The 13966-nt window shown below is 36.9% G+C and overlaps 1 protein-coding gene across 4 annotated transcripts in view; it reads right to left on the minus strand.

The window, feature by feature from the left end:
* Window positions 1–13966, minus strand: part of TUSC3 (tumor suppressor candidate 3) — a 118506-nt gene that overhangs the window by 17180 nt on the left and 87360 nt on the right. For 3 of the 4 annotated variants that reach the window (XM_068681512.1, XM_068681510.1, XM_068681511.1), the window contains exon 7: window positions 8482–8545. In XM_068681512.1, coding sequence (XP_068537613.1) covers window positions 8482–8545 — 64 coding nt within the window. Of the gene's footprint in view, window positions 1–8481; window positions 8546–13574; window positions 13633–13966 lie in introns of those variants that run through there. The other variant, XM_068681513.1, reaches the window with a different exon arrangement.

Genomic DNA, 13966 nt, shown 5'->3' on the forward strand with positions numbered 1-13966 from the left:
TAAAATACCCATTAGATTTAAACTGATAGCTAAAGAAATCTTGAAAAATTCTGTTGGCTTTAGCCTGTGGTCAGTGAATGTCTTCTGGTCTGTGGACTAGTAGTCAAATAGTTACAAAAGGCAAATGAGGAAAAGCAGGCAATTGTCAGAGCAGCCCACAACTAAATTTGTTTCTCAGGGGTTTGTACTTCTGCTGGAAAATTTTAGAGATGCAGATATTGAAAATGGTTAATGGGAAAATTACCAAACTACAGGGATAGCAATTTCATACACAGGACACACATCCCATCAGAGAGTAACTCACCAAATTATCATTCAATTAGATGATGAAATAGAATTATGAAATAGTATGTTGTACTGACAAAAAAACAGTTGTAAATTTAAAGTCCCTGTGCATCACATTGACATCTAACAAACTTTAGGGTCTTTCTCAAGAGATCATATTATGAATTATTTTGAGATGAAAGCAGAGAGAGGATGAGGTAATAGAAGGAAACATCAATGACAGTATTCCTATTTTTTCTAATTAGCATCTCCTTATACATTGTTACATTTGGGAGGAATCAGGTAGCCTCTAAAGAGCCAGAAGATCCTACAAGGTTAACAGATAGACAGTATTAGAGCCTAAATGCAAGCAGATTAAGTAGATTATAGAAAATATCCACCATGTTTTGCTGTGCTGGACATTGATTTCCACAGTTAATTAAAAAAAAAAAAAAGTTTAAAAATGCTATAATTTTGTGCTATTCCATCTTTTTCCACTGTGGTGATCTTCCCTTTTTTCCTTATTCTTATGATCGAACAAATAAAAAACTTCTATTACTCCTTTCATTAGCACCTTCTTTTACATAATAATTTGGGACATAATTTGATTCCATTACGCATGACTGATAGTGTCTTAGAACACAGATCAAAATGAGCATTGTTCTACCGACACTGACTCAAAATTTCAGGTTCTTACACTCAGTGACTACATTTTGCATTGACACACAGGAAGGCATCTTTCATTTAAATTTATTCTATAGTTAAGTTCCCTTACACCAAAGAGGCACTTAAATTAAACTTCATTAAATTCACTCTGTAGGACAGGAAATGTCTTTCATAAGAGGTGTAATTTTACAGTTATAGAAAAGATTTGTCTTTTTCTTCATAACTAATCCAATTTTTTTTTCCTTTTCAATCAACATCTTATATCCACCTACACAGCTGTCACATTAAATTCTGTCTTGGGAATTCAAATTAACAAAGTGGAGAGATTTCCATTTTCACTTAGGTGCGTATGTTTTTATCAGCATCAAAGTTAAGTAAGTTTAACAGTAATAATGTGGAATATTATCAGGTTATAAGTAACTGCTAATTCCTATAATTGTGCCTTTAGATTTATCTCCTTCTGTGCAATCAAATAATTTGCTTAATGAAAACTGAAACTCTTTTGATAATGCAAATATTTACTGCAACTTTTAAACTTAACTCTACGAAGGAAGGAAGGAAGGAAGGAAGGAAGGAAGGAAGGAAGGAAGGAAGGAAGGAAGGAAGGAAGGAAGGAAGGAAGACACAATAAATTTACTGTGTTCAAGCTATAGGCTAAAAAACAACCAAACAACGTAAAGGAGTAACTAAAGGATGCTACATGAAATTAACACTACAAAAATTAATTGCTATAGAATGCTGTGCCATAACTAGTTCAAAAAAGGATTAAGAAGAATTAAGAATGTATTCATTCATCAGTGTCTAGGAGCTAAAATATTCTGCACATCAGGCCTGGCTCAGAAATCCATAAATTGCTGGTTATAGTTGGATATTTTGTTTTTGTACTCTCCCTCTCTAAAGATCTGCTTAACAGTGACCATTGCACTTACACACAAAGGTGTAAACTGTGACGGCATCTTGAGAAGCTGCTAAGTCTTAGTCTAATCATAATGTGTTTAGATATATCCTCTTTTTATGTGTTTGAGTTAGATATCTAGCCAACAAATACATTGTCTTATCAGGATTACTTATGTGAATAAAGTTATTCGTTTGTGGAAATTATGCCGTCCCAGGTTCCTCAAATATTCACATTCTTCAGAAGCAAAAACTTTGCATTATAGACTGTGTAATGTCCAGCATGGTGGCAGCTCCACATAAGTTACTCCTTTCATATCCATTTAACAACCACAACAACATAACTATTTCTGTTTAAATAAATCTACCCTATGCTGTTATTTTAAATATTTTGCTTGCACAATCTGCCATGTTTATTCTACAGCAAGTATAGACTGTTATGACTTATTGATCACTTTTTTACTTCTTAGGAAAGTCAATATTGATATAACTCTAGGTAACCTCTCAAATTATTGTGTGTGTAAATTACACATAGTTGCTTGAAGAAGCAGTGATCATCAGGCTGTTGTAGGGATAAATACTGGTATATTACACAAAACTTCCTCGACTGCAAATGATAACCCATTTATCTTGCTCCTCAGAAGGAAACCAAATTTAGTCAATTTAAAAGAAAAGTAAAAATATATTTGAGAGACAAGCATGTATATATGAAAGATTAAGAGGAACCTCAAACTATATTTATACCTACTTTTACTCTTCCTCTTTAAATCAACATAAATCTGTTCCCTACTCTAGGGGTGATCTGCAAACTAGAATAAAAAAAAGCAAACCGTGCCTTTTGTTTTCTGCTAGGTAATAAAAAAGCTAAAACATAGTGGATCTCATTATTCTACTCCTGAAACTCACCAGATCTTAAACAAAACTCATTCCAAATCAAACAACTGGGGTAGAACCAGTCTAGACAATATTTTCCTTTTTGCATGAAAATCACAGAATCACAGAATTGTCTAGGTTGGAAGAGACCTCAAGATCATTGAGTCCAACCTCTGACCTAACACTAACAGGTCCTCCGCTAAACCATATCGCTAAGCTCAAAACCTAAACATCTTTTAAAGACCTCCAGGGATGATGACTCCACCACTTCCCTGGGCAGCCCGTTCCAATGCCTAACAACCCTTTCAGTAAAGAAGTTCTTCCTAATATCCAATCTTAGCTCCTGGCCCAGGATCCGTTTTCCCCTTAGAGATAGGGACCGGTCTGCAGCCATCAGGCTAACAAATAGGTCCCTCTGTTCCCCTGAGAAGGGAGTTGCCCACAACAATCACCCTTCTTTCTGTCCTGGTGGAGGCAGTCCTGAGGTGGAGTTGACTTCCTCGCCCTAGCCATCCTCCTGGGTAGACTTTCTACCTCTTCCTCAGCTATCCGTCTCTCAAGCTCCAGGGCCTCAAACCTGTTGCGTAGGGGCACCTGTGAAGGTGGTGCCAGTAGGGTGGGGCATTGCCTGCGATGTCCAGCAGGGACGTGTCTCCATTCCTCCTCAACTCCTAGATCCCCTGCCTCTGCCTGACAGCAAGAGGGCAGGGGGTCCACCCTCATTTGGGGTGTCTCACCCCGGTGCCTGTCCTTCAGGCCGTGCAGGGAGTCGCTCCACAAGTCTATCTCCCACTCACACTTCCTGATATCCCTCAACCTCTTGACCTCCTCCTTGAGTTCTGCCATGACGTGGACCAGGTCATTCACCTGCTCGCACCTCACGCACACAGTCTCTTTGCCCCCCTCAGGTGGTAGCAACAGGCTCAGGCACTCCCTGCACCCGGAGACCTGAACTGCCGCAGTTTTGAGCGGGCAGTTGGTCTGGGTGTGTACAGACTTCCTGGAGAGCGCACTGTGCCTGGTGTACACCATTGCAGCTGAGCTAGCAGTAGACCGCCGTTAGAGGAGGTGTTCGTATGGGCAGGAGGGGAAGCTCTGCCCTTCCTGCTCGCCCTAACTGCGTGAACTGCCATACTAACTGCCACACCACTCCCTTCTGATGCGCCACACCCTGTTTGCCCATCCTGGTCGCCGCACTCCTGGTCGCTCACGCTCCCTAGGGGCAGCTTATGAACAGCCAGGTACTGCTGGCTCCACCTACACCTCGTTCTCGCTTTGTTCATCTCTCTTGAGAAGGCTGTCGGGTCCTGGCGGCTCCCTTGAATTGGCTTGGTGCCAGAAAAATTAGCCTTGCCTGTCTGATCCCCCGCTCTGCTGCAGAACGCGTCTGCCCCAGAACTGATCGCCTTGTCAAGTCTCAGCAAAATATTGCTGAAGACCCCACTAATTCTACAAAGTTGGCAAAAAATCCAAATGGAAGTCTACAAACTATGACAGACAAGATTGCTACACACAAGGCCATGAACTGCCAGCTGGGAGGTTCACAATTGATGCTAGGAACAAATTCCCTTCTATATTTGCCCAGAGAGTATTCAATCTTCATCCTCAGCATTTTTCAATACTGAGATATGGAAGACAAGACTGTTGGTGACAATCCTGCTTTAAAAGGAAGTTTGGGGTATGTGATCTTCAGAGGTCCCTTTCAACCAGCATTTCTGTGATTTCCATGATTATTTACTGAAATTAACTCTCCAAGACAAGGGAAAGAAAAGCCAAATAACAACAACAAAGCTGAACATCAGTATCGTCAGAATAGCATAAATCCCTTAAGGTTTCTGAGTAGTAACAGCCTGAAAGTCACAGTGGCAGAAGTGTATAACATAACAAGCGCCACAAATCATATCCAAACATGCTCTTTTACTGTTCTGCCAGGTACTCACCCACAAGGATTTATTAGCTCAGGCAGTTTTGGATGTCAGCACCATGTATTTGCTCCATACCTGAGATAACAGCCTGTTTCTGAGTGCCATCTGAGTGGCTGAACAGGCATTAGTGTGTGTGCAGCAATGTTTATTAGCTCTGGATCAGCTTGAGCATTGGCAACCAGGTACCTTGTACTGCATTCCTAATGGGAAAATTACATTGGGATGCCAAGCCAAATGTGTGGATTTTGATATATTACAGTTTAATAGATAAGATCTCTGCCACAGCGTGAAGCCACACTGTTCTGACTGAAATGTTCCAGGAACAAGTAGAAATGGGGTTTGACAAGAGATGGTTTTGTATACTCCATGACAATTTGACATCATACAACATAGTCTGGAATTAGATGATTCTGAAAGACCTAGAAACCCTAATTTCATGAAGTAAAAGGAATATCAGAATTAAAGGGGCTACCTCATACATAAAGAGTTAACTGTTTTTTAAGAAGTCTATTAAAATTTTACTTGCTATCCTGCAATCAGAAATTCAGCAAGGCTTATGTCAAAATACAATTATTACTATTTTTACTTTAGTTTCTAAAAGAAACCTTCACCCAAGATGCAAGATACTGTGGACTCCATCCTCAGAAAGATGGCCCCCATTAGCCATGTCTAAAGAGCTTCAGAATGAATCAAAACCTGGAATTTGGAAATGAAATAATGCCTCCTTCTTGTTCTGAGGAGCTTAATATCAGTTTTTAATGTCATCAGAAAGATATTAAATAAAACACTTTCATCTGCTGCTAAGTGCAATACCAGTATTTTGGTTGTTAGAAAATATGCCACAGAAATTAAGTACAAAAATCATCTCCAGAAGTAATCAAAGTGGTTTTTTGTATTTGTCTTCATTTTACAGATATACTATTCTGTGCTGTATTATTATGGTGACTATTTCAATTGTGTTATTACTAAGATGCAGTTACCACATTTTAGGACTAAAACTATTTGTTTAAAACTGTATAAGAATTTGGAGCGTACAACTAGTATGTACTCAGAAACACTGTACAGATGTTACTAACATAAGATGTTAACTTAATTTGCCTTTATAGTATAATTGAAACAGAATATCTGATATCTTTACAAGTCCTTCTTACCCAGCATCCTTTTACTTGTGTAGTTACACCTTTGGCAATAACAGCACATGGAAATTATCTAGCACGCTGCATAGAATCATTAAAAACAAGTATAGAAATATAATGGAAATTCAGATTTTCTCACCAAAGATATTCAAAATTCACTGTACAGAGAAACACAACATTGCATTTCAACAACTATCAGGAAGCGATGACCTTGTCCTTACTTCTATGAAGTAAAAAGCAGCAACCAAGTGAAGCATGTACATGGCAATGTCTAACATGAAAATTCTGTGCATCTTCTAAACTTTAAACAGTAAAGCGTGACTGTTTATAGATCTAGCATACTTTCTTTATTTACCTTTTTATTATTGTTAAACTAATCCCCATATTTTCTATCAACATCTCCTGAATAAACAAAAAATATAGAAGCAATGAAACAGCTAGTAATTACTACCAGCATTGAAAGGATAAAGAAATGTATTAATTCCTTCACGCATAACTGTTAAAATCTGTCAAGACTTCATGTCACTTGTGAAATGTTTGTGTCCAAAATCCCAGCTCAACAGTGTTGAGCTATGAAATGAAACCTTAGAGAATTCTTTTCGCAATTGGCAATGAACAATCTCACTAAAAGTATTCTTTCAGCCAGCTGCTTTAATACAGTTAGCCAACTTCCCAGTTTAAAGATGGTCTCTGCCAACAAAAAATATCACTTTCACGTCTGAGTCAGACAAACAAAATATGTCATGAACAAAAGTTTTGTTTATTTTTAATCTTAACTAGTTTTTGCTGTAAAAAAAAATAAAAATCTCATTTTCAATCAGCCAAAATGATTTGTTTTAGATAACAGATTTTTTTAAATTGTATCAGTTTGGGAAAAGCAAAAAGCATTACAAAATAAATTGTGGTTAAACTATAGAAAGCACAAAACCCGTATAATAATATGCATACTGTTATATAATACATTTCCATCTACAATATAATAGCTGTCTCTGTTTATGTTTAAAAATGTATCAATTAAATTAATAACTAGAGAGCTTTGACTTTGTAATTTTCAGGTAAATCTATCTTTAGCTCTTCCTTCCCAAGAAATGGAGTGCAAATTTAGAAAATATGAATGATAAAAAGCATCTTAAAATCTTGAATGAATACAATGTCATTTTTACACAACGTTAATTTGGGTATGATATAAAACCTAGAGAATTCACAGAATTGCAGGACAGTTGAGGTTGGACGTGACATCTTTTCCAACACACCTGATGAAAGTGCTTGAGCAGGTTGCCCAGAACCATGCCCAGCTGAGTTTTGAATGTCTTCACAGGTGGAAACTCTCCAACACCTCTGGGCATCTGAGCAACCTATTCCAGAGTTTGACCACCCTCACTGTAAAAAGTGTTTTCCCATCATCAGACCAAGAAACTAGTTGTTTTTCTATTTGGGTCCACTGCCCCTTCTAAGAGGGAAGCCTGGCTAATCTTCATTTCCTTTCATCTCCCTCGAGCCTCCTCAGTCCCAGCCTTTCCTCAAATGACAGATGCTCCAAACCCTTAATCATCTTTGTGGCCTTTCACTGGACTTGCTCAAGGAAGTCTGTATCTATCCTTTACCCGTGGTGGGGAGGGTACAGAAATGGATGTATTACTCTAGTACAATAGGGAATGCTACTTTTAATCTGAAAAATCTGTTCATAATTTTTAAATTAAATTTGCCTTGGCCATCTGTGGAATAAGGTTTAAGGTAGCAAAATTGATGTCATGAAGGAATGATGAAAAGAATGAAGCAAGTAGACAAAATGATACTCTTCTCTTTGGATAGTAAGTGCCAAAGATGAAAGTAGATGGGGAAGCCAAAGGAGGGGCAGGATCTAAATAAGTCTACATATCCTCAGGAAGAGGGCAAGAGAGTGGCTACAACTGTCAAACTCTGAGATCTGGCTACTACTTCACAGCTGGGGAAACATTTTTTCCTTCTTGTTCTCCTTATAGGAAGATATTTGTGAAGGAAACATTGTACTTTAATATTAGTTAATGGTGACTACAGTTTTCACTCACTGAGCAAAGCTGATCAGAAGCAAGGTTTAAACAAACCAGATACTATTTGAGTTCTTCTTACATGTTCTTAAGACTTATTCACCAAAACAAACAGACAAACAAAAACTTAATTTGTCCTGTGTCAGTAAGAATGAAAAATTAGAAGGATGCTGAGTCCTTCCACCAGGAGGCAATGTGAGAACAAATGGGACTGAGTTATTATTATCATGAGAATAAGAAGTAAACTGTTTAGATTAGTTAAAAAGAAAAAAACAGAAAAGCTGAAGACTACTGGAGGGCAAATAATCCTCATACATGATCAGTAAGTTTCAATTTTGCAAGTTCTTGTCCGTTAAAACAAATAAAATAAATAACACATCATTTTTAACTTTCAGAACAGAGTGAAAAAGAGAAGAAAATTCATTTCTGCCACTGCAATGATAATATTGAAAGGAAAAGCATTAAGAATAGTAACCAGACATTAACAGTAACAAAGGTGATAACAAGGCACAAAAAGCGAAAAGCAACGCCAGCTTTCCTTGGCAGCAGAAACAACATTGAATATTTATTTAATCATATAGTAAGCCAAAATACAATACCTGCTCAAAAGTTCAGTGATGTTCGCTGTCAGAGCAATTTCATTTAATAGCACAGCTTTTTTTTTTTTTTTCTATTTATCACAATTTTGAAGGATACTCAGCAGAAGAATAATATGAGATTCTGCAACAAACTGAGCCTGACTGCTTCCATGTATGTAACTCTGTAAAACAAAAATGAAAAGCAATTCTGTTTAAAACAAAGAATTCCACTGAAAATTCCACACAACTGGATGTGTGTGAGGACAAACAAAACCTGTTTTGCAGAAAAATATAGGCAGCAGCAGCTATGGCTGAACAACAAATGCATCTATATTCGGTAAAAAGGAGTGTTAAAAAATAAAATATTTAGGGTTATACATATATATACAGAGAATGTAATATTTTATATATGAGAGCATTGTGCCGTACTTACTTTCACACTGCTAAAGTAGAGTAAAGAATGTACATTTATTTGTTCCGGACATAAGATTTTTGAGAAGGGAGGTTGACAAAATCAAGGCCATGATTCTGCATACTTTTGACAGAAATGAAAATTGAACCTTGCAATGTTGCCTTTAAAAAGTCTATCTTTTTTATTCGTAGACTGAGTGAAGCTACTTAATGCAAATATTTTGTTTATATGAAATTGTAGTAAACACAATCACAGATGCCAATACTAAATGGAAACCTAAGTTAGTCAATTTTTTCCCCCAAAAATAATTATTGTTAATGGACATATTTTGTACGTTACTTTTTAATAACATACAGCATATTATTCAGATGTTGTTAGTTTTTATTGTTAACTAGCTGTGATAGCAAAAAAGAAAGGAAAAACAGGAATGTAAACATGCAAAAAATGAGGGAATTTCTCTCTCTTCCTCTACTATAGTAATTACAATCTTGGCTATAGCTTGTCATGCTTTTACATTAAATATATCTGTGTTCTCAAAATATTATTTATATGTATTCTTCTGAAGCACAGACACAATTTTCACCTCAAATAAATAGACAAAAAACGCTCACTCCCATTAAAGTAAAGAAAAAGGAAACATTTTGCACCCCTCATGGTTTCAGGGCTTTGTTAGTCTATTTTACCTTTTGCTTTAATTCATTTTATTCTGAATGATTCTGCCTGAATAGAATTCATGTCAAGATTCAGAACAACTTTCCAAATCAAACATTTGAAATACTCTGATGCTTCAGCATACAAAAGAATGCCTTCATCCATACTGGTTAAATTCTGGTTGATGCACTGTTTAAACATGTAGTTCATAAGATATTATAAAACATTTTTTACTCAGTGGATGGTTATCTACTGTTTTCAAAATTGAGTTATTCTGTGTCCATTCAAATCACTAATTCAAAGCTAAAGTATGCAGGAACTTCATATATCTAGATTCAATCTCTCAAATGAAATGTCTTTTTTCTTTAACAAGATAAAAATAACTTACACGATTATCTCATTGCAATATGACTGTGATAATAGGTCAATCCGTATTTCTTGACTTTTTGTCAGGGCCCCTTATAAATCTCACTAAGGCAAAATAGACTGATATAACAAAGGAAGAAAATAAGAATATTTCACATTAAGAAAAATTAAAGATCAAGTTAACATGTTTCTCAACAGACCAATTCTTAATTGCCGTTCTTTGCTGTCCTGTGTAAAGTAGTATAAATGAGCACTTTGTGTTGTTATTAGCATATAAAACTGTAACTAGAAGAAAACAACCCCACCATCAGTACAAATATTCATATTTATCCAATCAAATTAATTGTTCTATCAAAATATAGGCTAAATATGTTCTATCAAAATATAAGCTGGGTCCTGCACCTGGGGCACAACAACTCCAAGCAGCGCCATAGGATAGGAGGTGAGTGGTTAGAAAGATGCCTGGCACAGAAGGACCTGGGAGTGATGGTTGATAGTCGGCTGAATATGAGCCAGCAGTGTGCTCAGGTGGCCAAGAAGGCCAACAGCATCCTGGCTTGCATAAGAAGCAGTGTGGCCAGCAGGGCTAGGGAAGTGATTGTCCCCCTGTACTCGGCTCTGGTGAGGCCGCATCTCGAGCACTGTGTTCAGTTTTGGGCCCCTCGCTACAAGAAGGACATCGAGGTGCTTGAAAGAGTCCAGAGAAGGGTGACGAAGCTGGTGAGGGGTCTGGAGAACAAGTCCTACGAGGAGCGGCTGAGGGAGCTGGACTTATTCAGCCTGGAGAAGAGGAGGCTCAGGAGCGACCTTATCACACTCTACAGGTACCTTAAAGGAGGCTGTAGCGAGGTGGGGGTTGGTCTCCTGCTGGTGACAGGATGAGGGGGAATGGGCTAAAGTTGTACCAGGGGAGTCTTAAATTTGATATTAGGAAGAACTTCTTTACTGAAGGGGTTGTGAGGCATTGGAATGGGCTGCCCAGGGAAGTGGTGGAGTCACCATCCCTGGAGGTCTTTAAAAGATGTTTAGATTTAGAGCTTAGTGATATGGTTTAGTGGAGGACTTGTTAGTGTTAGGTCAGAGGTTGGACTAGGTGATCTTGGAGGTCTCTTCCAACCTAGATGATTCTGTGATATACACTCAACAGCTCCACCCAATATGGTATCATCCACAAACTTGCTCCAAAAACCTTGAAGTCCTTCATCCAAATTATTTATAAAAACATTGAAGAGAACTGGTCCTAAAATGGAGCCATGGGGAACCCCACTAGGGACAGGTCACCAGCCTGATGTAACCTCATTTACAAGAAAACTCTGGGCCTGACCCATCAGCCAGTTCACTCATCTTATTATGCTTTTATCTAACTGTATTCTGCTCATTTTGTCCAGAAGGATATTGTGAGAGGCAGTACCAAAAGCTAGAGTATTTACCATCACCTGATATTCAGTGTAGATAAAAACATAGACTGGATACAGTTTATTGTAAATGCAAATAAAAAAAAAAAATTGAACTAACCTAAAACAAAGAAAATGAAACTTGAAATGAAACCTGCCTAGAAGACCTAAAGCAGAGACTGAACTTTGAAAACTGGCTGATGAATATGAATTTCTGGCTAAATATCTCATAGGAATCGATGTTATATATTTTTTAAAATATCAATTGCTAAAGGCATAGCCTCCCTTGCAAGGAAGTTGATGTACTTTGATTTAGTTTTGGAGATATTATGTTTTAAAATCTAGTAAGAGACAATTGTTACACCCTGCTCTTTCCCCAGAGAGAGGACAGGAACGGCTACAAGCAAAGTGAGTAGCCACCTTAACCATAACTTAAAAGCCATCATGCCATCTTTATTTGAGAGATCAAGATATGCCAGGTTAACTTAAAAGAGAGAGACAGAGAGCACTAATTAAAAGCTAGTTAGTTGAAATGTTAAATAAGACAGATGTTTTTAGTCCCGTGTGCATATATATATTTAGTTTTTCATTTTATCTTTTAACTTCTTTTTTCTATTACAAATCTGCTTAGGTAAGCTATTTTTTAAAGTTACCTAGTAATAAATCTAACTTTGGGTGATCAGGAGGCTCCTCAGATTGCTTCCCAATGACATTATTCTCCAAATTCTCAAAACAACAGGAGGGTACATCTGAATGACAGCAGCATGACAGTCCAAGGAATGGCAGTGTAGATATTGAGAAAGTGAAAGACTGTTGCAGTGACAAAGGGAAAACAAAGTAACTTCCATTTGACACTATAACGTGAATCACCAAAGTTTGACACTACCCTACGCCATATCTAATGTATTGATAACCACTGCATGAAAGGAATTACTTGCTGCATATTTTTTTCCGCAAACAATGTGCTTTCAAATACAAATAAAAATTCAGAAGATGGAAGATGAGTAGTTAATGCAAAAATGACGGCAAACGGCTTTTCATGAAGAGAGAACTGTGAGTACTGTGTAGCACTTGTCCTTGTGTCCTACCCTACAGGTATATAATGACACTGTGAGGCCACTCAAGAGGTATACATTTTATTTGTACAGAGAAATATTTATGCATTATGTACCCCAATACAATAGTTTTGTATACTGCAATGGCTATTGACTCATCAGATTTTGAAATTCACAGCCATCTGTGGCTCAAACCTGCATAAAATAGAACACATTTAAAAACAATATACTTAAAAAAAAAAAACAATATATTTAAAAACAATATATAAAGTGTGACTATATGTATATATGTATGATAAATCAGCTTTTGAACGGTTCTCAACTTATTTTCTCAATACTTTTTTGTAGTTCCACAGCAGCTTTTAATTGTATAAAATTATTGAATTTTGGTTATTTTGGTTAACCAAAACAAGGGAATTGGTCACATGTGAGGTGTCTTTATTTTCACACTTGTCTCCCTTCATAAAATTGCTGAATGACCTACACAGAAGGCATATATTCTTGTGAAATTTTATCTGAGCCTGCAAACTATTAATGGACTGAAGTAAGATTTCTGGGTTTGCTATCTTTTCTGCTTTTTTTCACTGAATCCGTTTAATATTTGGAAGCTCTGTGAAGTCTGACTGTGAATGCTCTAGGCAAAAGCTTTAAATAAATTCATGAATAAAATCAGTATTTCTCTTTCATTTTAGAGGCATCAAGAGGAATGACCATTTAAGTTGCAAAGCTGAAGTCCGTCAGAACAGATGCAACCATGACTTACACAGAAGAGCCATACAGCCACACAATTGCCACAACCAAGACAACAGCAAATACTATGCTAGCAAGACTTGTAGTGGAACTGAAATGTGACTGACACATTGAACAACTTGTCCTTTTCCACCTTTAATGTTGTCCTATCTCAAGTTTAATTCCACAGAAGTAATTTGAATTGCTAACTGAAATAATCATGTCCTCAAATCATGCCATTTTATTTGTCAGTGACAAACAGTTGTTTACTGCATGCACATTTCTACAAAGCAGTGTTAAATATTTATCTACTATTCGTAAACTCATTAAATATTTAGTGTTATTGAACTGCAGATGGCACATACATATAATCCCTCACTAGGATAGTCAAGGATAACAACAATGTAATATATTTTTAAATTTCCCTAAATACAACATATGCTTGTGATTTCCCTTCAAGACTGATAGTTGTTCATGTTCAGGAAAATACTTGAGTTAAACATAATCTTTCCTCCCTTTCTGTTAATGCAATGTAAATAAAACAAAGTAATCAAAACTAAGGCCTCTATGAGTTACACATTAAATCTTAAGGCAATACAATTACCTTCTGGAGTAGATCACATCAAGTTGAAACACAATTTCAAGAGCTCCAGTGCTCTTTCCTAAAACAAAACATCATAATGTTTATGAGTGTGTGGATGAAGGAAGCTAGGGTGGAGGGAGCTGATTTAACTGAGTTGGGTTTAGCAATAGCACACCATGCAAAGCTGCTTCATGAAGTATCATTCTGGATAACTGAGAAATAGCTTGCCCCGAATTTGCAAGATGTGACACACATATAACACTGTGTATTGGAAGCCAATAAAAAGCAGACCACTGAAATAGTCCAGACGTCATCTCACTTCTCTCTTAATTACTTCCTTAATTTTGTAAAGCCTCTACAAATGTCTAAAACTAAACTAATTGTAGATTTTCTGCTCAGTTGTCAGATTTATT

Source organism: Anas acuta, chromosome 4 (assembly GCF_963932015.1).
Source record: "Anas acuta chromosome 4, bAnaAcu1.1, whole genome shotgun sequence".
NCBI lineage: Eukaryota > Metazoa > Chordata > Aves > Anseriformes > Anatidae > Anas > Anas acuta.